At 36.3% G+C, this 22,182-nt stretch overlaps 2 protein-coding genes and 1 long non-coding RNA gene across 6 annotated transcripts; 2 read left to right on the top strand and 1 right to left on the bottom strand.

The window, feature by feature from the left end:
* The first annotated feature begins 147 nt into the window (after positions 1 to 147).
* LOC141899614 (signal peptide peptidase-like) lies at positions 148 to 4,831 on the top strand. The gene is made up of 11 exons (XM_074786025.1): positions 148 to 372; positions 795 to 899; positions 1,019 to 1,101; positions 1,387 to 1,475; positions 1,718 to 1,803; positions 1,871 to 1,996; positions 2,227 to 2,284; positions 2,368 to 2,488; positions 2,770 to 2,872; positions 2,951 to 3,036; positions 3,148 to 4,831. The coding sequence occupies exons 1-11, from the start codon at positions 172 to 174 to the stop codon at positions 3,248 to 3,250; spliced, it is 1,161 nt and encodes a 386-aa protein (XP_074642126.1). The 5' UTR covers positions 148 to 171; the 3' UTR covers positions 3,251 to 4,831.
* Positions 4,832 to 5,428: 597 nt separating this feature from the next.
* On the bottom strand, positions 5,429 to 7,932 carry LOC141900182 (uncharacterized). Its single transcript, XM_074786956.1, has 6 exons — positions 7,740 to 7,932; positions 6,975 to 7,158; positions 6,443 to 6,667; positions 6,240 to 6,324; positions 6,011 to 6,121; positions 5,429 to 5,789 (listed from the first exon to the last, which is right to left on the bottom strand). Exons 1-6 carry the CDS (start codon positions 7,830 to 7,832, stop codon positions 5,708 to 5,710), a joined length of 780 nt encoding a protein of 259 aa, XP_074643057.1. The 5' UTR covers positions 7,833 to 7,932; the 3' UTR covers positions 5,429 to 5,707.
* Positions 7,933 to 10,034: 2,102 nt separating this feature from the next.
* Positions 10,035 to 18,628, top strand: LOC141900277 (uncharacterized). 4 transcript variants are annotated; one of them, XR_012618677.1, is made up of 13 exons: positions 10,035 to 10,456; positions 11,631 to 11,769; positions 13,037 to 13,175; positions 13,261 to 13,400; positions 13,485 to 13,623; positions 13,711 to 13,871; positions 13,968 to 14,094; positions 14,182 to 14,342; positions 14,428 to 14,565; positions 14,653 to 14,813; positions 14,899 to 15,035; positions 15,121 to 15,231; positions 15,535 to 18,628. It is a non-coding gene; the product is annotated as an uncharacterized LOC141900277 (long non-coding RNA). The 4 variants fall into 4 exon arrangements; XR_012618676.1 differs by having other exon boundaries at positions 13,957 to 14,094; positions 14,439 to 14,565; XR_012618675.1 differs by having other exon boundaries at positions 13,957 to 14,094; positions 14,910 to 15,035.
* The last annotated feature ends 3,554 nt before the right edge of the window (positions 18,629 to 22,182 follow it).

Raw genomic sequence — 22,182 nt, 5'->3', positions numbered from 1 at the left:
AATGACGTTGATTTATTCTATTTTCAGCAAACATGAAGCAGTGAGAAATATCTATCTTTTTACTCCGCTGCATATGATAAATACAAAACCTGATGATAGGCCAAGAGATATTTCGATTAGGAAAGACACGTCACACACGTCACTGACGGAACCGGCACATCATTAAACAACATGGCTGAGGTGAACGAGACAGTGCCTATCGCTCCACTGATGAATGATACGGAAAATGCCACCGCTGCGGGCAATGGCACTGCCAAAATTCCAGCCACACCCGAAGGAATGATCGTAGCATACGGCAGTCTGATCGTTATGGCTCTACTGCCGATATTTTTCGGGGCATTCCGCTCTGTAAGACACCATAAGGAACAGAAGGTTAGTCTGTGTTTAAATTGTTCAGATTTTTACTATATCTAGCCTTGCAACAGTGAATTTTCATCATTTTATAATTGTTATTAATGATTGATAAGATTGAATGAATCCAGATATAATTGTTATCGTGTTGTAATCAAAATTGATATCATGTTTTTGCCAAATCAAATGCATTGTGACTTGCTTGGCAATACAGTTTTGAGTATGCCATATGTTTCATATGTTTGATGCATGGCCGTGCATGTGATTTGCAACTTTAATGAAAAGCAGATGCTTTACACCACCACTCTCCTCCTCAATAGAATTCACACTGATATCTGACCCGAAGTTCCCATTTTGGGAACAGCTATTATCTTAGTGACTTCAATGCTTTCTTCACAACACTTGCATTGCCACTCATTGATTTATTTTCTGTTCTAACATAGGAAAATGGTACAACTGCCGACACAGAAACCATGACCACTAAAGATGCGGCAATGTTTCCGATCATTGCTAGCGCATTCCTATTCGGATTGTACTTAATCTTCCAGGTATTATCATTTTCATATTTTTCCAAAGAGAAATCTTAACCTGAATGGAATCCTTCATTAGGCTGTATTAGGTCTATATCAGTTTGATACTTCTTATAGCGTTTTTTTTCCATTGCTAGATATTTGGTAAGGAATACATCAATTATCTCCTCACTGGTTACTTCTTTTTCCTTGGAGTGCTGGCTCTGGCGCATATTCTGAGGTAAGTTACCGTAACTTTCAAGGCCCCCCTGAGCTTGACAGGTCCAAAATCTGAAGAATGAACATTGCTTAGCCTAAGGTCAGTTGCTTGAAGTTAACAACCACATAAATACCATGGTTACAATGCAATCTTAATTATCACTATTTCAATTTTCTACCGGTTTTAAGCAGCTCTGGACCTGCCCCCTCCTGGTCCTTTGCTTGAAATCCTTCACCGCTACTTTAACTAAGCCCAGAGCTCGTCCTCATAGTTTATGAAGTATAATCTGATGTTTATATTTTGTAGCCCTATTGTGCATGCACTTATGCCGGCATCATTCCCAAATGCTCCTTATCATCTGTTATTCACTCAAGGGAAAGGAAAAGACAAAGAAGGTATATTGATCATTTATTGAAATCGAAAAAAAAACCTAACGTGCATGTGCGTCATGTTCCAATATTCTACAGTTGTGGGTTGGGATATTTGGTTCTATTGAAATTTTTACTTGATGAATGGTGATAGTCTAGTTTTGACTCGACTCTTGAGTCTTATCAGTAACAACTCACAACTGTGGAATTGGGTTCTGTAAATAAGCCACCGGATGTTTCTTAATCTAAACAAACCAATCTCATTTCAGAACTCATGAACTACGAATTCGACCGACAAGACATAGTGTGTATAGCATTATGCTCAATCGTTGGCGTTTGGTATTTGTTTAAAAAGGTACTGTCCTCTTTCATTTAATAAAATGAACATTCTTCACTTTCACTGAGTATAATTTTGATTTCAGCATTGGATTGCTAATAATTTGTTCGGTTTGGCATTCTCGATCAATGGCGTAGAGTTCCTACAACTCAATACTGTCAGCACTGGTTGCATTTTGTTAGGAGGGCTGTTTGTTTATGATATATTTTGGGTAAGTTTTCAAACCCATATCAATTTCTGCCATTTGAATCATATTTTTAACGGCAGATATTTTGTCCCTTTCTCCTTAACATAGTTATGCTTATTATTTAATTCTGTCTGATCTGCTTTATCCATTACAAGTGACTGATATTTTAATGTACATTGTCATTTGATTAGTGGAATCATTCCTGAAATGATTACTTAAACATATGTATATTAAGCATGTATATTTTTTTGCAGGTATTTGGAACTAATGTCATGGTTACTGTTGCTAAGTCCTTCGAGGCCCCAATCAAATGTAAGTTGCCTGGAATGCAAAAAATCTTTCTCTTACAGCGCTCTCACACTAGAAGTGCTATATAATTTTGTGTTGTATTACAGTGGTATTCCCGCAAGATATTCTCGAAAAGGGACTCGGCGCTAGCAACTTCGCTATGTTGGGCTTAGGAGATATTGTTATTCCTGGTATATTTATCGCGTTACTTCTTAGGTTTGATGTTAGGTAGGTTTGATTGCTTTTTATAGCCCACTTGGGCCGAGGCCCTAGCTGGCTACAGACCTTACTCACATGACGTCACAGCTAGTCATAATTTTTTGAATTGATAAATCATGTCATTTGATGGACATTATGATACATGTGAACAATACACATGATTAGGTCTGTTATGTTCATTCAATTTTCGTCTGTCGTCCATCAATCTGTTGACAGAATTTAGTTTTGTGGGGTTTTTGACGTACGGTCGATCGTGAGCATTATTTATGATAATCAAATTGAAATTTCAGTTTGAAGAGAAACAGTCGTACGTATTTCTACGCAGGATACATCGCTTATATTCTGGGTCTGCTATTTACGATCCTCGTGATGCATGTTTTCAAACATGCTCAGGTAAGTGAAATTGGCAGTTTTCCGAGAAATGTTTTGGATAAAAAGGGAAAGTCTTATTCAATATTCCTTGAATTTCAGCCTGCGTTATTGTACTTGGTACCTGCCTGTACTGGCCTGCCCATTTTAGTCGCTGCTGTGAAAGGAGATCTTAAACTCATGTTTAGGTAACTGTTAGCTGTATAAGAGCAAAAGAAAATGCATGGCTTTAGCAAAGATACATAGCAAGATATGTGTAATGATGATGTAATTAATGTGTTATTGTGCCACTTTTGCAGTTATCAAGATCATGATGAAAAGGAACCAGCTGATGAGAAGAAGGATGACAAAAAAGATTCATCCAGCAAAGAAGAAAAGAAAGACACTAGGAAGGAAAAATAATGAAATTCCAACCTTAGATAATTAGCTGAAGATGTTTGAATGAAGTGTATGTCTAGTTTGTCTCTTATGAATTGGATGGAAGAGTAGCCATTGTAGAAAGTAATTTTTGATAACATAAAGGTTAATTTTAGACTTATCAGGGGTTTACTTCACCACTCTTTAATCCATTTGCATTGAAAGGCACTTTTTAGTATGAAAATGTAGAATGTGTTTCTCCCTTGAGATGGAAAAATTGTTGATTAGAGATAATGTAATGTATGGTAAAGAAATCTGGCTCACGAACATAGCAGTGTGAAAAATGACATAGGAGATTGGGAAACGGAAACCAGCAAGAGCGTTGAAAATATGATTCTAGTATACCATATTATCCTAGTTTTATCCAGCTTGTATTCATTAATCAAATGTCGTAAAAGAACTGTAAAAAGTGATATCAATTGTTGTGGGCAAGTTATTAATCAAATTATTTCCTTCCAAAGTATTGTTCAAACTACTTTGTGTGCCGACTAGATTTTACATTCTTGAGAGTGAAAAAAAATGTCATAGTTGTAGGTTACAACACTAACTGAATGATTTTTAAAACAAACATATTTGAACTCAGATGAGTTAAGTTTAAGCTGCTCATCGAAAGAATTACATATTGTAATCTAGCTGCCCGTTTCATGTCAGCCACTGGTTTATTTATTGAATGAGTTACTGGTACTTATGAAAGTACAATTCATAATTGAATTATTCTTTAGTTTATCCAAATACATCTTTATCTTTTTGTCTTGAATGTGCAGTATTTCAGGTATTTATTTTTGTATGAAGACTCGTGCTTCCATTTCAGTAGTATTTGATATTTAGGAATGGAAATTATGGAAAAATGAAATTTTTTGACTGTTTTATTTTTGGTTATGCGCCTTATTGTTCATTTGGGTAACCATGGCATTGTATGCTGTTCAGTTGGAAACTCTGTCCAAGCAACCCAGCTGCATAGCTTGGTCTAGCACTAGTTAAATCTGGATGTAAATTACTCCAATGAAACCTCTAATTTTGATTGTACCGTGTCTGCTAATATGTCCCATGCTTCCGTTTGGAAAAATGCTTTCATAAAACCACCAATATAGGCTTGTTTTGTATTCATGACTTGTTTTATCTTATGAAAATGGATGCTATTGTTTATGTATAAATGTAGAGGCATCTGTCCTCATTTTATGTTTAACTTAAGAAAATCTCTCATTCTAAAGAGAGGAAAATTAACTAGAAAATATTTTACATTATTAATCATTGTGTAAATGTGACTCGGTGAATATTCGGTATGGGCAAAAAGTATCATGTGTTCGTAAATGTATTAGTGTATATAGAATATTGGGATGTTCTTAGCTACTGGTAATGTTTTATTCTCAAAAAAATGTTTCAGTTTAATCCTCTTGCATTGCTTCAATTCGAGCAACTTTGAATTGTAGCATTCAAGTGAGTTAAAACGCTACATTTTTAGTGTCGCATAAAGTAATATATATTTTGAATATAGTTAGAATTGAAAATTGCATTTCAAAAATGATACATATGTACACGTATTTTTGCGGAATAAAAATTTTAAGTCATCCTAGCATGTAGTACTTTTCTCGAGTCTATCTTGCTTCAGGTGCCAGTCTTCTCATTTGCTTAATTAGATTTCTGAATGATGCCCAACAGCTCAAGGCAGCAGGGAACAGAAGATTTTAGTAGCAGTAGTAGTTCCGTACGGTAGGCTTCTTTCATCTTCATTGTTCTTGATGATTATCAAAAGTGTGCATTTCTGGAGTCAAATTTCAGGCTATGTAGTTCCATTAGTCTTGATTAGACCACTAGAGTAACTCAGGTTTTGAAGCAGCTTTGGTGCCTCTACCGTTTCATAAGGTAATCCATTCCGTTAGTTTATCACACCATTTGCGAGGAGTCATGTCTCAGTTCTGCACCTTTTTTTATCTAATTTGGGATAATGTGTCATTAGTTCTAGTTTCTGTAACCTATGAACGGACAGCTATCATCCGGAACCTTATCCGTAAGATAGTAGTGGGCCTATATGACGAATAGATTTGATAGATTACACCACCTATTTCACGTTGATACAACAAAACACGTGATAAAAACAACCTTTAATGTATATTCACTAATTCATTTGTAAAAGTGTAGAAATCACAATTTACAGTTACCGGGTATAAAGAAAATACCAGACCTGCTGGATTTATATTAATACATTTTAATAATAAATTATATATAAATATCACTATAGAAAAAGTTGAATCGGCAGACAACTACTATATTGCACAGAATTTACAATACTTTAGTTAATTTTGCATTTTAGGTTCAAGATAATGATTGTTTAACAATTTGACTCACAATAAATTTCCTTGAAATTTGAACATCTATGCGAGTGCAACTTTAAACCCTATCCTATCAAAACAGTATACATTTATAGCACTTGTCATGAACAACCTAGGCTACTGTCAAGTTAACCCTGAAAACTTTAAAGCTGCGTTGTTCATCTCTCCGAAGATCTCCAATTACATCTTGATCCCTTGAAAACAAAAGGTAAAAGCTAAGTAGAGATGCTGAATAAGATCTAGATGAATTCAGTGTTGTATGGCCAGTTTCACCAAAAAACTAATTCTTTTTATCTTCAGTAATTCAATTTACATCGAAATCCATTCAGGATCTAATACTTGTTATATTGAATACTGCTTTGAAATTTTTGAACTCCAACTGAAAAGATTTAGGAGTTTATTCATGATTCTTTACCTTAATTCTGAACTGTCGTGGGCAAGGTGCAGTTGACTGACCGGTTTTAAGATTTTCACACTAAGCCGTTCTTTCAAAATTGAAACACGTTCAGTATCTGTCAACTTGAATCTAAAACAAGAGAAGCAATACATTTTGCATCAGCGTAATTGCGAATAAAACAAAAAATTTTAGTACCGAAATTCTGACCATTGCCAGAAATTTCAGGATTCGAAAAAGAGCCACTTACTCATAAGTCATTAAAGCTTCGTGGGCATCATGCAAAAATGCCTCATTTTCTAATTCTTCAACTGTATCCATTTCTAACTCCGCTTCTGGAAAATGATCAAAATTGAAATCTACCCAGTACTTGTAGAAGTGCCTAAAATTTGAATTGGCTTTTTCAACATTGCTTTATATCCAAAACGAAATTATTTGAATTTTATATCATACCTTGTGGCAGTAATTCTAACTTAAAATACGCATGGGTTGGTTGCCTCTTATTTTCGTTCCAGAAACAGTTTTTTATTTTCGGCGTTTCATCTTTCCTGATAATACCGGGATCGATAGCATCCATACCTACACCATAAACATAGTAAACTTTCTTCTGTTTCGAAGACCTTGGACCTTGGCAAACGTAACGAAACTTGAATGCGGCTTCCTTATTCAGTTCAGCATCTAAAAAAGTGTAAAAATAGATCAATAAAGGGAATACTACAAGAAATATGTAAACCTGAATGCAGTAATTGTTGACCATATTTTTCTTCCAAAAAGTTCAAGGACCTACACCTACTTCAACTGGATCTGTGTATATAATATAATATGATATAATACATTTATTTTCATCTGATAGAGGCCTATATCGTACAAAATCATTGATTTTCATTATATAAATATTCATATTGGAATTTTTTATATAAGATGAGGGATTGTGATAATCCCACTAGGCCTATAAATTTTCAACATAAGTAGACCTCGAACATACTTTCACTGAAGTCCTCAAGATGAGCGTGGTAGAAGTAACCTTTCTTCTGAACTCGATCGGGGCCTTCATGAGGTCTTTCTCTTCGTCGACGAGATGAGTGCGGTTCATCTTTTTCTTCAATATCGCGGTAACGAATGCTTCCATGTTGTAGGTTTATCAGCACCGGTGTATCGATCATAGTAGTCTGGAATGTAATTTCGTTAATTGAAACATCCGATTTAAAGCTTTAACAGACCAGTGTAAGTGATTTTGTGTAGGAGGAAACACTGGCCGCAGAGATGTTTTTAGGTTTTAACTTGAAAACTATTCACTATTGGCATAGTCATATTTATTGGTAGTTTTTTGATGATAGACACACAGAATTTTTTATATCCATTGGCTAACATTAAGACACTAAGAAAGGAGGTAAAAGTGCAGATCCGCACCTCTCGTGATTGACGCAATCTACTGAATGACAGTATCCAGGCTAAATCTTTCTAGTGAAGATATATTAAAATTAACCAACATAGTATGAATTGCTGATGACATTTTCAATCTGAAACGATATTTAATGTAATTGATTGAACCGTTTACGCGGAGAGGTGCAGATCTGCACTTTTACCAGAAAGGATCAAGGTCAATTGAACTGATTTTGAAGATAGGTTGGCCTAATACTAAGGAATCGATTCTTCTTAAATCTGATGATGTCAATAATGATGCTATCAGCAGCTAAATTTCACGGTGTCTGTTGACTGTTGAAATTTTTTTGCAATTGATTGAATTTACTTTTCCAGTCTTTTTCTCCATATTATAAGCATAATCGACCCTCGGATTTATTGGTGCACCAACTGCACCGGAGCTACTTGCTGTTGTACCCATCTCGAATTCAATCGATGGAGTTTCAGAGGACGAAATGTATGTTGACAATCAACTATTTTGAATGATGTCTGTCTGCAGAGTTTCCAGAATATGTCATGTCAGGTCTCAAGACCTGACATGACAGGTCTTACCTGTCATGTCAGGTCTCGAAAAAAACCCAAACTCACAACAATATTTGACGAAACGGCGAAATATCTAGGCATGTGCTAGACGAATGGAAGAACATTTTGAGTTGAATGAATATTCTGATCCGTCGTGAATATCGAAAATGATTCAACAATAACGATAAGGAAAATGTTCTGACTAATAGTTCATTTGAATTCATTCACTCCTCACTGTCCTGAAGTCTCACTATTTATATTCATTGTTTTTATGATGTACATGTTAAAGAGCCGAGTGCAATATACAGACTGATTTTAAATCAACTCATCAATTTAAAGCAAATTTTAAAGCAAGAAATTTTTTTTCTATTTATATCAGTTTTAATGCAGACCTGTCACCACAGGTCGCGAGAAATTCTGCAAAATGGAGCGAGCTGCCGTGTGAGGTCTCGATTCAAAATTATTGCTTTATAGTAACTTAAGATTTAATCTATGTATGGTAAGCAATTGATATTATACTCATTACTATAATGAGACCAAAAAAATTAAAGTTTTCCTTCATTTCATCCGTTTAATAATGCAGACCTGTCACCACCGGTCTAGAGAAGCTCTGCAAAATGGCGCGTGCTGCCGTGTGAGGTCTCTATTTAAAACTATTGTTTTATAGTAACTTAAGATTAACTATATCCATGGTTGGAAATTTATTTTTATGGCCTTATTAAAGTTCCACGATATTGTTCAGCTGGCTACTGGCGTGTATTCAACCAGGCAGTAGAACCTTTTCATTCAACTTCTATAAGCTCTCAATGTAAATCCATTCAACAATAGAGACACAATTGCGGATTTTCAGAGTTGTTGATATCATTCATACGCGCTATTGAATACGTCACCGGCTGACCACGGTGTACACAAGCATAGGCCATTCACCTCAGCTTACTCACACTGTGAACATGCTACCGTGGATTCTCCTCCTGGCGATTTTCGCTGCGCTCCCGCTCCTGCTCATGTTCCTGCTTCCTGAGGAAGGACGTCTTTATGTTTTATGTGTTACTGTTCGTCTCCGTGCTGTCCTGTACTGTTCCGTGTTTATTAATCCGTTCTATTTTTCAGCAATTAACCCGTTTTATTTTTCAGGGCCGATTTCTCTGTCGAATTTCAACGTTTGCTGGAACAAAACTAATGTCCGAAAGTGTCAGCTCTCCTTCGCCGATCATGTGTCGAGGATGTCAGACAAAGAGTCGGTCAGGAAATTCTGCCCTCTACACGCCCTCATACGGAACACGAAAACCAGGATGACGAGGCCTCACTGCCCCCACCTATCTACAAAGTGTGCTGAGTGATGTCAATGACGGGCATATCTGTGGGATTGCGTGGGATACAAATAGAGTGGTTATACTGGATTGTCACGCCACTAGCATTCATTGGTCCTTGTGACCGCTCGGATGAGGGATGATTCTACTGTCACGCCCTTTGTTTCTGGTATTCTGAGTCGACTGAGGGATGATTCTACTGTCACGCCCTTTGATTTCTAGTTTGAGTGCTAGTTTCATTGTGTCCTTGTGACAACCTCGGTCAGTGGATGAAGTCTCTTGTCACGCTTTTGAGTGCTAGTTGAGATCCTGAATCTCAACCCGGTCAAGCTGGTTGTACTGCGCTATTTTTGTTTCGTGCAATCTTACAGGTTTGTCAGTTACTGACGTCGCCCAGTACATCCTGCAGTTAGATGGGGAATGTGAGGCGTTGTCATTCTGGTTTTCGCGTTCTGTGTGAGGGCGTGTAGAGGGCAGTATATTCCTGGCTGGCTCATTGTCTGGTGTTCTCGGCATGTGACCGGCGACGGAGAGCTGAAAAGCTTTCGAACATTAGTTTTGTTCCGTACCAGGTTTTCATCGCTCTTCTCTTTTTTTTCATTTCAGGACTCCCAAGAAGTTGAAGAAGAAGATGGTAGAAGGCGACTACAGAAGATGCCGGAAAAAGAATAGTGAACTCCGCAATCTTGAAAGTTAAGTTGATTCACATATAAATTAGGATTAATGATGAGGAAATGTGTGACAAAATGTTTTTCTTTTACTCAATTACAGCTTCGACGTCACCCAAGAAGACCAAGAAGTACTTCGATTTTGAAAAAAGATTAAGTAAAATCGACTGACGATCACGCAACTATATCTGTACTTCGATTTCCAAAAAAAAATTAGACAAAATTATCTTCATCCTTGTAAACTTTCGGACTACTTATATGAAAAAAAAAGACTAAATATTGTAAAATTATCGGAAAAAAAATGATGTAAATTCGACCGACGATCACACACGACCGACGATCACATATCTGTACTTCGATTCCCGCCTGTTTCGCTCCTGGCAGGTGTGTCACGATCGTAAGGGACACCAACTCAAAAGTCAAACGAGAGCTCATCAACTAAGATCTGCCGATTAGAGAACAGTGCACAGAAGGGGCCAATTTGGATGAAACTCAACCAACCAACTTAGGAGATCCTCCGATAATGAACCCAGCCATCATAAAAGGTAATTTGATATTTGATACGAACTTAGAACATTTTAACCGATACTGAACCCAGCAAACTTGAAATGTGAGTTGATTTTTGGTGAACCGTAGGTTTGCCTATGCAAATGGTCTGGAGAAGCAGTTTTCATTGAAAATGAATAGAGTACCGGTGTGTCAACAAGGCACAAACATTGGCTGTTAAACCAATAGTGTTGATTTTTGGTTTCATTGTTTGGCTTATAATGAGTTCTCGAGCCCACAAAAATTTCATAGTGATAAAGTTATTTATAGGGGACTTATTCTTGAAAAACACGTAAAAACCCTGCTTTTTAGCACCAAGTAATGGTACGTTTTCATGTATGAGAATTTGCATACTTGGAATTGAAATACATGTATATAAAAGTTCAATCCTTCGTAGAAGTGTTGCCGTTTTTTGTGCGACTCATCTCGATGAACTTTTCGACCTAGGGTCCTCACTTTATAAACCACCTAAATTTTCTCGCTTCTATTTATCTGAGTTAACCTCATTAACTGAGCTACATTGAATGTGATTGGCTGTTTGTTGGATAAACCGGAAATTCTGGGAATTTCTGATGTAATTGGGAAAGCCCATTGGGAAAACCCAATGTGGAACCCAAAACAAAATGGCGAGCGATTTCATTCGACTATACGGAAGCCCCTAGGTGACATACGAGAAAGTTTTTTCACAATTTCGATTTATTTAACACGAAATTCGACTTGTTATGTCGAATTTCGACTTATAAAGTCGAAATTCGACTTAATTAACACGAAATTCGACTTATTATGTCGAAATTCAACTTATTAAGTCGAAATTCGACTTATTAAGTCGAAATTCGACTTATTATGTCGAAATTCGACTTATTAAGTCGAATTTCGACATAATAAGTCGAATTTCGTGTTAATTAAGTCGAATTTCGAGTTTTATTTTCATGTCGAATTTCGACTTATTAAGTCGAAATTCGACTTAATAAGTCGAAATTATGAAAAAAATTATCTCATATGTCACCTAGGGGCTTCCGTACGACTAGGTATCGTATGTTCGCTTATAATTTGTTCGGTGTTACAAATATAACCGAGTAGGCTATTCTAGGTATATCATTTATGGAAATTATTATGATAAATTCTAAATGAAATATTTTGTCATTACAGGATATCTTCTTTTAATCATTGCAGCTAAATTTCAACTATAAGAAAAAACCCAGCTTGAGATCAACTACTCGTCCAAAATCGACCAACTGGAACAGGGCACAGATGAGGCCAACTAACTAACCAACTAATAGGATAATCGCCGATAACCAAGCAATCATAAAAGGTAACTTGATATACATGGAATTATTTCGATAAATTCTAAATGAAATATTTTTTGACGCCTTATAAAACGTTACCATTATGAAACCTAAACAATGTTAACCATTCAGCGTCATTTTACAAACGACAGCCGTAAATCGATGTGCAAAACGTCACAGGTCTATGTGTACACAAACAAGCTATCTGGCAAAATATTATTGACATAGATGTAGAATGGCTTCCTGTGATTATATAATGACCTATATTTGAACGTCGAAATGTTATATTGCATTGAATATCATTAGAAGACGTATTGTAATAGTAAAGGATGTATGATTATATCAGAAACGGCAGGCATAAATAGAAATGATAAGTAAATCGGATTATTCGGTTAAATGGCGGATGTATACACGATTTGGAAGTCTGATATAAAAGTCAGACCCTAACGTTGGCATGCCGGTGGAATGACGAAGCTATCTACGATGTGTGTAGGGCCGGCGTGAATTTCATCAGCGGCTTCAAGCGGTAAATATGAAAATGTGTAAACATATAATTTCAATATTCAAACGTTTTAGAAAATATGTTTGATATTAGGAGTATGCAGGTTTCGTGAGATTAGCAATTTATAATAGCATAGCTGTCATATACGGCTCCGCGTCCTCTGATGGCATGTGTATTAGGTGACAATTCAATTCAATTCTTTATTGATCCTTATTACATTGAAATTCCGGGATAAAATTCCCAATTCAATAAATACAAATTTTAAAATAAATTAATACAACATACATGACACACGGGTAATTCATACAGAACAACATAAGCATGTTATTTTAAATGACAATGTCTACTTCAACCCACCCAGACTCAAGACTCTAGGATATCGAGTGACAGCCAAACCCGTGGCCCGGGACCGGGCCGGCTGGCTAGGCCACACGATATGCTCGAAGTCATGATGAAGCAGACATCAGAAGAGCTCTTTCTTCAACCATGGAGGCAATGAAGTTGCAGACCAGCTTAGAGGCATAAGTAAATGAAGTCGGTCGCAAGTTCGCGATCAATTATTGACGAATTTTCAATAAAAAAATTTAAACCACTACTAGAGTCGAAGACCTGTATCATCTACCCAATCGCAAAATCTCATCATTCCCCAAATTTCTTAAAACTTCGATTTCAAATTTGCAATTCCACATTAGCTTAGCCCAGAAATTCTACATTTTTTTCGCAGGCGTCAAATAATTTTCTAAAATTAATTTTCTTGTTTATTACAGGATATCTTCTTTTAATCATTGCAGCTAAATTTCAACTATAAGAAAAAACCCAGCTTGAGATCAACTACTCGTCCAAAATCGACCAACTGGAACAGGGCACAGATGAGGCCAACTAACTAACCAACTAATAGGATAATCGCCGATAACCAAGCAATCATAAAAGGTAACTTGATATACATGGAATTATTTCGATAAATTCTAAATGAAATATTTTTTCATTACCGGATATCTTCTTTTAATCATTGCAGCTAAATTTCAACTATAAAAAATAAACCCAGCTTGAGATCAACTACTCGTCCAAAATCGACCAACTGGAACAGGGCACAGATGAGGCCAACTAACTAACCAACTAATAGGATAATCGCCGATAACCAAGCAATCATAAAAGGTAACTTGATATACATGGAATTATTTCGATAAATTCTAAATGAAATATTTTTTATTACAGGATATCTTCTTTTAATCATTGCAGCTAAATTTCAACTATAAGAAAAAACCCAGCTTGAGATCAACTACTCGTCCAAAATCGACCAACTGGAACAGGGCACAGATGAGGCCAACTAACTAACCAACTAATAGGATAATCGCCGATAACCAAGCAATCATAAAAGGTAACTTGATATACATGGAATTATTTCGATAAATTGTAAATGAAATATTTTGTCATTACAGGATATCTTAACTTTTAATCATTGCAGCTAAATTTCAACTATAAGAAAAAAAACCCAGCTTGACATCGACTACTCGTCCAAAATCGACCAACTGGAACAGTGCACAGATGAGGCCAACTAGAATCCAATTTATCAACAAACCAACTTAAGATGAACCACGCAGATTACGAACCAAGCAATCATTAAAGGTAAGTTGATATACATGAAATTATTTCGATAAATTCTAAGTGAAATATTTTTTCATTACAGGATATCTTCTTTTAATCATTGCAGCTAAATTTCAGTTATGGGAAAAACCCAGTTTGAGATCAACTATTCGTCCAAAATCGACCAACTGGAACAGGGCACAGATGAGGCCAACTAACTAACCAACTAATAGGATAATCGCCGATAACCAAGCAATCATAAAAGGTAACTTGATATACATGGAATTATTTCGATAAATTGTAAATGAAATATTTTGTCATTACAGGATATCTTAACTTTTAATCATTGCAGCTAAATTTCAACTATAAGAAAAAAAACCCAGCTTGACATCGACTACTCGTCCAAAATCGACCAACTGGAACAGTGCACAGATGAGGCCAACTAGAATCCAATTTATCAACAAACCAACTTAAGATGAACCACGCAGATTACGAACCAAGCAATCATTAAAGGTAAGTTGATATACATGAAATTATTTCGATAAATTCTAAGTGAAATATTTTTTCATTACAGGATATCTTCTTTTAATCATTGCAGCTAAATTTCAGTTATGGGAAAAACCCAGTTTGAGATCAACTATTCGTCCAAAATCGACCAACTGGAACAGGGCACAGATGAGGCCAACTAACTAACCAACTAATAGGATAATCGCCGATAACCAAGCAATCATAAAAGGTAACTTGATATACATGGAATTATTTCGATAAATTGTAAATGAAATATTTTGTCATTACAGGATATCTTAACTTTTAATCATTGCAGCTAAATTTCAACTATAAGAAAAAAAACCCAGCTTGACATCGACTACTCGTCCAAAATCGACCAACTGGAACAGTGCACAGATGAGGCCAACTAGAATCCAATTTATCAACAAACCAACTTAAGATGAACCACGCAGATTACGAACCAAGCAATCATTAAAGGTAAGTTGATATACATGAAATTATTTCGATAAATTCTAAGTGAAATATTTTTTCATTACAGGATATCTTCTTTTAATCATTGCAGCTAAATTTCAGTTATGGGAAAAACCCAGTTTGAGATCAACTATTCGTCCAAAATCGACCAACTGGAACAGAGCACAGATAGGCCAACTAACTAACCAACTTATAGGATAATCGCCGATAACCAAGCAATCATTAAAGGTAACTTGATATACGTGAAATTATTTTGATAAATTCTAAAAGAAATATTTTGTCATTACAGGATATCTACTTTTAATCATTGCAGCTAAATTTCAACTATGAGAAAAATCCAGTTTGAGATCAACTACTCGTCCAAAATCTACAAACTGGAACCGTGCACAGAAAAGGCCAGAACTTAACCCAGCAATCTTTAAAGGTAAGTTGATATACATGAAATTACCTGTATATAGAAATTTCAGTCCTCATATGAATATCATTTCATAAGTGGGCTATCATCAACATCTATTTACCGGTGGTCCACATGGCTGAACTTTTATCTTCACTAGTCTTAAACAGTGATGAACTAGTCCTACTACTGCAATTAATTATTGGGGTTTAAATCAGCAATTGACGTCAATGAATTTTACTTTGTGTAAAACAGGGTGGCTTGTAATTTGAAATGACAAGTAAATTATGATAAATCTGTCTGAAATGTTTTGCTTTCTTCACTTTGTTTCAGCCAAACTACATCTCGGAAAAATTGGCCTGAAGAAGACACTCACAAGTAGATGAATACTGATCGACCCATTCGCTGATGAAAACTGCAGAAGCCCAGATGAAAAGTTGAGGAACCAGTTTTGGATTAATCACTCAATGATGGATTCGACAATCGGCGGTTGATTTCTATAAAACATTAAATATCAGGAGCAGCAGAGACAATAGTGAATCTTATAAACACTGATTCAAGCGACAAAGCTTATGGATTATCTCAAACACTGATTCAGGATAAACACTGTTTTAAAAGCAGCAAAGACTATAGTGTATCTTATTAGGAGCAGCATAGATAATAGTGCATGTTATAAACACTGAAATCCAGGAGCGGCCAAAACAATAGCGGACTTCTGTAGTAAAGTATTGATTTTTTGCTTATCGCCTTTTTCAAACCAGTCTGATGGATGATATAGTGTTTTCGAGGAAACTATTTGATAATGTTTATGCAATGTGAGAGTCTAATAAAAGCCAAGCTCCATTAATTCAAGATATTGGTCTTCGATCCATGGTTGATAGATAAGTCAAGTTAAGTTAGTCACTAGGGGTAAATGGTTGTGTTGAGTGCCTAGTTTTGACTCGTAGGTCTGTTGAGTTAACTCCTAAACTGAGATATAGTTTCAACATGAATTGTGAGTTTAATCTTCCAACTTACCATAGTTAAACATAGTCAACTGTGGCTATTTGTCCGTGCAGATATCACATAGTTAGGAAACAGAACATCACATTAGACCAGTGTTGTACAAATATTAACTATTTCCTGAATTGTAGATGTACAAATTTGATGGCATTGATATTTTCGAAGGTAACCAATTTGAAAAATTTGAAACGAATTGTAGATTTCGATTTAAGCCTCCATCAATCTGTTTGATGATCATATCTACGTACTTGAAAACTAAAGCTTTATCTGAAAGGAGACCATTATTTACATTTGAGAGGTAAAGCTAGGAATAACAAGGCATAAAGTTATAGCTAGGACTAATTTTTAACGTTTTAACATTTTTTTATAGCTGTTTGAACTTCTTTTATTGTAATGGGTAAATCCATATCACGAGATGGCTCTCATGAATAATCACTTAGCTTCAAATTGGGTGTATAATGATTATTAAGGAGTGGCAGAGAATCAGTAGCGCTTTCTTAAAATGGGCCCAGAACTTTACAGTGAAAAAATGCCTGCAGTTGTAAATAGAGGAGTATTAATAATACAAAACTACAAACTACAAGTACATAAATTAATTCTAAAAAATAAAAAAAACCAATAAATAATAAATAGAATAAACAACAATACAAACAAACATACAAACAAACAACAAATTAATATTCTATTTACATGAAAAGGCATTTTTTCAAATATTTATCAACAAGGTTCTTCATTTATCGAACAACCTTCCCTAAGTATAGCGAAACCCGAGATCTTTTCTGGTGTTATTCAAAGCATTCTATCTACTCAGTTATTATGAACGAAACAAATAACCATAAACCTTAACTAAATCGAAAACATTTAAAAAAATAACTGATATGATAGAATGCTTTGAATAACTGTGATGAAAGATCGACCCGTCCTTTCAACTAGCCGCGCTCAATCACTGCTGTGACTGTTTATTGTTATACATGGGTAGACTTACTTGTTATACATGGGTAGACTTACTATCTAAAATCTGGTACATACATTTTACTTTTTAGAAAGAATTCAAAACAGCTATAAACTTAAGTTATTGATGTTATTGATTAGTTACCGATTGTATAATTATGTTGAAGCTGCCAGGAAAAACGTCAGAATACTTAGTATGTAATGTCAAGGTGTTTGGAAATCTTTAAGACAAGGCAAAGTTGGCAAAATTCTAGTTTTCTAGTGAAAGTAATGATTAATTGATACTAAGAGTTCCAGAGTGACCTTGAGGCAAGCATATATGTTATATCACGTGCCCCCTCAAAAATCAACTTGCTCTACATGAATAGTCCGATTGTGACACAATAATCCCTTGCATCGAGTGGGATAAAAGCTTTGAGACATAGAATTACACAAGCCTGGTGGATGAGTGATTATGATAACCTTCATGCCCTAATGAAAATATACTTGTCCCGGGCAATTGGACTAGTGCCTAAATCAGACCCTGCTTTGTTTCAAATGTAACATTTGTGAAAAAGTAGTTGATAATGTTTGAAGAAATCTCTTAAAGACGAGGAAAATTTGGCAATGTTTTTAGTTTTCTAGTAATAATTAAGATTACTTACGCAAATAGGCTTACGCTTTCCAGAGTGAGTGAATTTGTAGGTTTAATGTTTTTTCTTGATAATTAAGATGTCCTCAATCTCGATGTCGTTTGAAAAGTTGACAATGATAGATTCATATTTCATGAAATATAACAAAGTGTCGGTTATATTGACCTCATGAATTGTCAAATTCATAATCTTAGACTTTCAGACTAGTCCTTTTTTCGGTGTTTTATGGATCAAAGTTTACAACTCTTTGTGTATTTTTGTTATTTTCCCATTGATGCAAATTGTATGAATCAGCTGTAGTGGAAATGTATCATATATAAAGACTTACAAATACCTTACATGTAACTTTTGTGATTTTAAAGTTAGTACATGTACAATTTCATACATAGTAATAGAAATAAAATTGCTATTAAAATTTGAGAAAATAAGCTAAACGTTAATAATTTGATATGTGAAAATAAAATGATGTAAAGAATGTAAATCAGATTGATTAATCCTACGCTTTCCAGAGTATTTGACCAGGTTTATCTCTGGTTTTAGTGTGGGGGCCATTGACAATTGAGTCCATGGTTGGGCAATAGACTTTTTTGTTTTAGAGTCTATGTTTGGACCAAGGGGCGTATAAAACACTCATTTATAGTTTATACGCCTATGGTGGTTGGACTAATTGTTTTTTGAAAGTCCACGTGTTTGAGGAGCTTACATTATAATTCCTCGAGCAATCCTGGCATTTTGTATAATTGTTGTATGAGAATAAATATGATTTTGAAATTTGTCATTCGTTGAGTTAAGCAACAAGTGTTACTAAAACGAAGCACTACTAAATAAAAAGACTATATGCACCAGAGAAAACCGACCAATTTACGTTTCACATGCATTTGTTTATATCTGGTATTGCCTACACTAATAAGCAGAGGTGGTTGAATACACAGATACCACCCCTAGTGATGATTTCTAATGAGTGCAATAGCTCATCGGACTTCGTTTTAGTCATGCATAGTTCTTACACCTCTAAGTGCATAGGTCTTAGTTTAAGTAGTGCATAGTTTTAATAACACCCCATTTCACTGCCCTTCTATTAAATTCACTGCTTTTCACGGCCGGTCCGTGAATCATTTACAAACCCTGGCAGTTGAATCAGATGCAGTTTCCTGGAAAACCGTTTCCTGGAAAACTTTTAACAAGGCCACCACATGAGGCACGCTTTTCATCAGTACACGCACAGATTACATCGCAGCGAGTCTTGTGGCGCGCACACGTGAAGCACGGCGGAATATACGTACGTGTAGGCGCATATTCTTCTGAACAAAAAGTAGTTCAAACGACAAATAGATTGATTAATGTGGCTATGTGATGTGATATAAAATAAGTGACGCATTCTGATGAATTCAAAAGGGGAGAGGAGGTGGAGAGGGGAGTTTGTAATTCAACAGGAAAAGTTTCAAAAGTTTGAAGAACACATGAAGATGAGCTTAGATTATCCTGGTTGCACCGCCTGTTTTTGAATAATATATTCAGAAAGCACTACGATATGTTCTTTGTGTTCTCATCGTCTATCATGTCTTTTAATCGCCTATCATCGGTTCAGTCATAACGATTTTCATTTTAGCGAATCAAACTGTCACCTGAGGTCCCACCTGTCCTGTCCTGTCAGGTCTTGGGCCATTGGTATTGTTTACCCCTATTTACCGCAATAACCCGATTTGATAAACAGGCGGCACCACGACGCCGCGCAAACGGTTCAGTAGATGACAACGCCCGTTTTCACCCGCAAAGACTTAGCACTGGGATTTCAGCTCCTCTTCATGTCGGCTATTGGGATTGCCTCTAAATCTAAATGCCCAACGGGAATCTTAACAATAAAATAGTGGTGATAAATTCTGCCGTTAGTTTCCGAAACCGCGATGCCAAGGCGTCGGTCACCTCCCTGGGTTATACCCCATTCACCACCGACTTAGATTTTCTGTTGGAAAAGTTCAATCGCATACCAAAATGATGAGCAAACGTGACTAATCTTATGTTAAACCGTAAATCTTTAGACACGACGCAATAGACACGCCGGCGTTGTGACGTCGTGACCGAGAGTGAAACTACGAAAAGCTAACATTTCTTTTCTCTGGAAATATTGCTAATTGACTGACACAATATACATATTCTCGTCGATCGAGAAGAAAGAGGATATTCGGAAAGGTTTGAATGGCAAATTGTAGGTCACGTATAGAGGCAAGAAATTAACCAGAACCATGTATCGCATAAAAGTCAACAGTACTTGGCGGCACAAAAACATGTTGACTCTATCCGACTTTTAAAGATGTCAAAATAAGTGCCGAAATTCCAACACGGAGCGCCATTTAAAAGAGCTCTTAACTTAATTAACGTGGTATAAACGAGTCAATAATCGCATTTCATGTCTGCAATAGAGGAAGCCCGTACTTTCGCTATGTCTGGCATTGTCATGATTAATAGCTGCGGTGTTAGATTTCGGTATTTATTTTGACACGACGACGTTATTCTAAAAAGAACGACGCGTCATATCTATTTGCAACAACGATTCGTAACCTGTTGAATCGAAGATCCAGCCACCCAGAGCACGGTATCCATTCCAGGTGTGGTCATCGAATCGAGAAAGTCAGCTTCATTCTTGCAAGTTTAGAAATCTATAACGATTCGTTAGGGCGATACGTTTAATACTGAATATATCATTATTTACAAGTCGCGTGCGGTATCTTGCTGCGATACTCACGTGTGATCAAACCACGGGTACCATCACGATATCGAAATCTTCTTTGTGTTCGTATTTTATGCGCTTTTTTCTAGAATTATCGCTCCGATAAACTATCATCGAAAATATTTTGAAAATATTGGATAAAAGTCACCCTACCGTGTTCGACAAAGGGAATAAGTTATCAACTCCGAAATGCCCTGGAGATAACACGCGTGGTGGTATTTGAAGTTTTGAGCCCCATCGTGGTCATACACGTGGGAAAAATAGCACAGGGCTTCATACCACAATTCCAACTCAAAATAAGAATGAGCATACGAGCAAAAACCGTTTTGAAATGTATTACATTGTTTACATGACATGTCTCATCTAAAAACTTGCATGCGGAGGGGCCACATAGGCATATAATAAATTCAAAATGTCCTCAGATCTTTAAACAACAAGTCTAAGTTACGAGATTTTAGAAATAAAATGGCCTTTGATTGGTCATTAAGTAAGGAATTTACTGCAGATTTGTAGCTTGTGGACTTCGATACAAATCATTTTCGTATTGTAGCTGATTTTAATGCGTTGAATGAAACATGAGTTTCACCGACCGAAGACTACTACAATTTGAGATTTTCGCACAAAAGTTCGATTTGGAAATGATAGAATAACGATCAGAACGACTTAACGTTGTTTAAACGCAAAATAACTGCTGACGACTTTCTCCCGATATCCGCGCAATTATAAATTCACCCGGTCGACCAAAATCGGCGATAATTAATAGGTAAACATCAGCGTGAAATTCAGCCCGACTTTGAACCGGCCGTAGACAATGACTCGGGCGAAATGTTCTCACAAAAATCAAGCGCATCGCTTAATGTCTTCTGACAATTTTTATTAAGACCAGTCCAACGCGCCAGAAAGTGATAATTATGATATCGAATGATTCCTTGTTTAACACGTCGGCAAATGTCGACCAACTGTTCACCAGATATCCCGTATCATACAATGAAACGCTTCATGCGTCGAGAACGAAAGCCTAATTACGATATACCCGGGTCTCGCCGATATACGACCGTCTATACGCACAAATTTAAATTTCCCTTTTCGGTTAATTAACCGATGAACAATACAGTACTTGCGCTTCGTATAGAAGGCGAATTACGGACATGGGTTCATTTGCACAATTTCATCGGGATTGGATAACAGTTCACGAGTACACTAAACTCGAAATCACAGTTCATCATAATCCGCGCTTAAGGCCATTGTCCTGCTCGAAAAAACCGCCGACTTTTACGATGGTATTCCCATGAAAGATCTGGCACAAGGTCCTGGCTGTCGTAGTGTACCCACGGTTTTCATTGTCACGTCGACGGCGCAGAATTTAATGTCACGCAACCAAACTCCTGGAGTACTAGCGTATACTATTCGATAGCAGCTGCAATTTCTTGATTCAGATTTGATTATGTAAAAAGAAACATCCAAAATAATTCTGATTCCGATTCTGATTATATACTTGGTCACTGAATGCGGCGCATATACGCCTATTCGACGCATTCTGACCTCATTGTCACGCGAACTTTACCGTGTCGACGATGGCTAGAATAAGATGCGCAGAATAATGTCCAGGAGAGATCGTCGCCGGTGAAAGGAAGAGTTTTTTGTCCTTCCATAGAAATTCGGAACAGC

The sequence above is a fragment of the Tubulanus polymorphus genome, chromosome 2 (assembly GCF_964204645.1).
Source record: "Tubulanus polymorphus chromosome 2, tnTubPoly1.2, whole genome shotgun sequence".
Classification (NCBI taxonomy): domain Eukaryota; kingdom Metazoa; phylum Nemertea; class Palaeonemertea; order Tubulaniformes; family Tubulanidae; genus Tubulanus; species Tubulanus polymorphus.
This window is presented reverse-complemented; position numbering and strand designations above follow the sequence as displayed.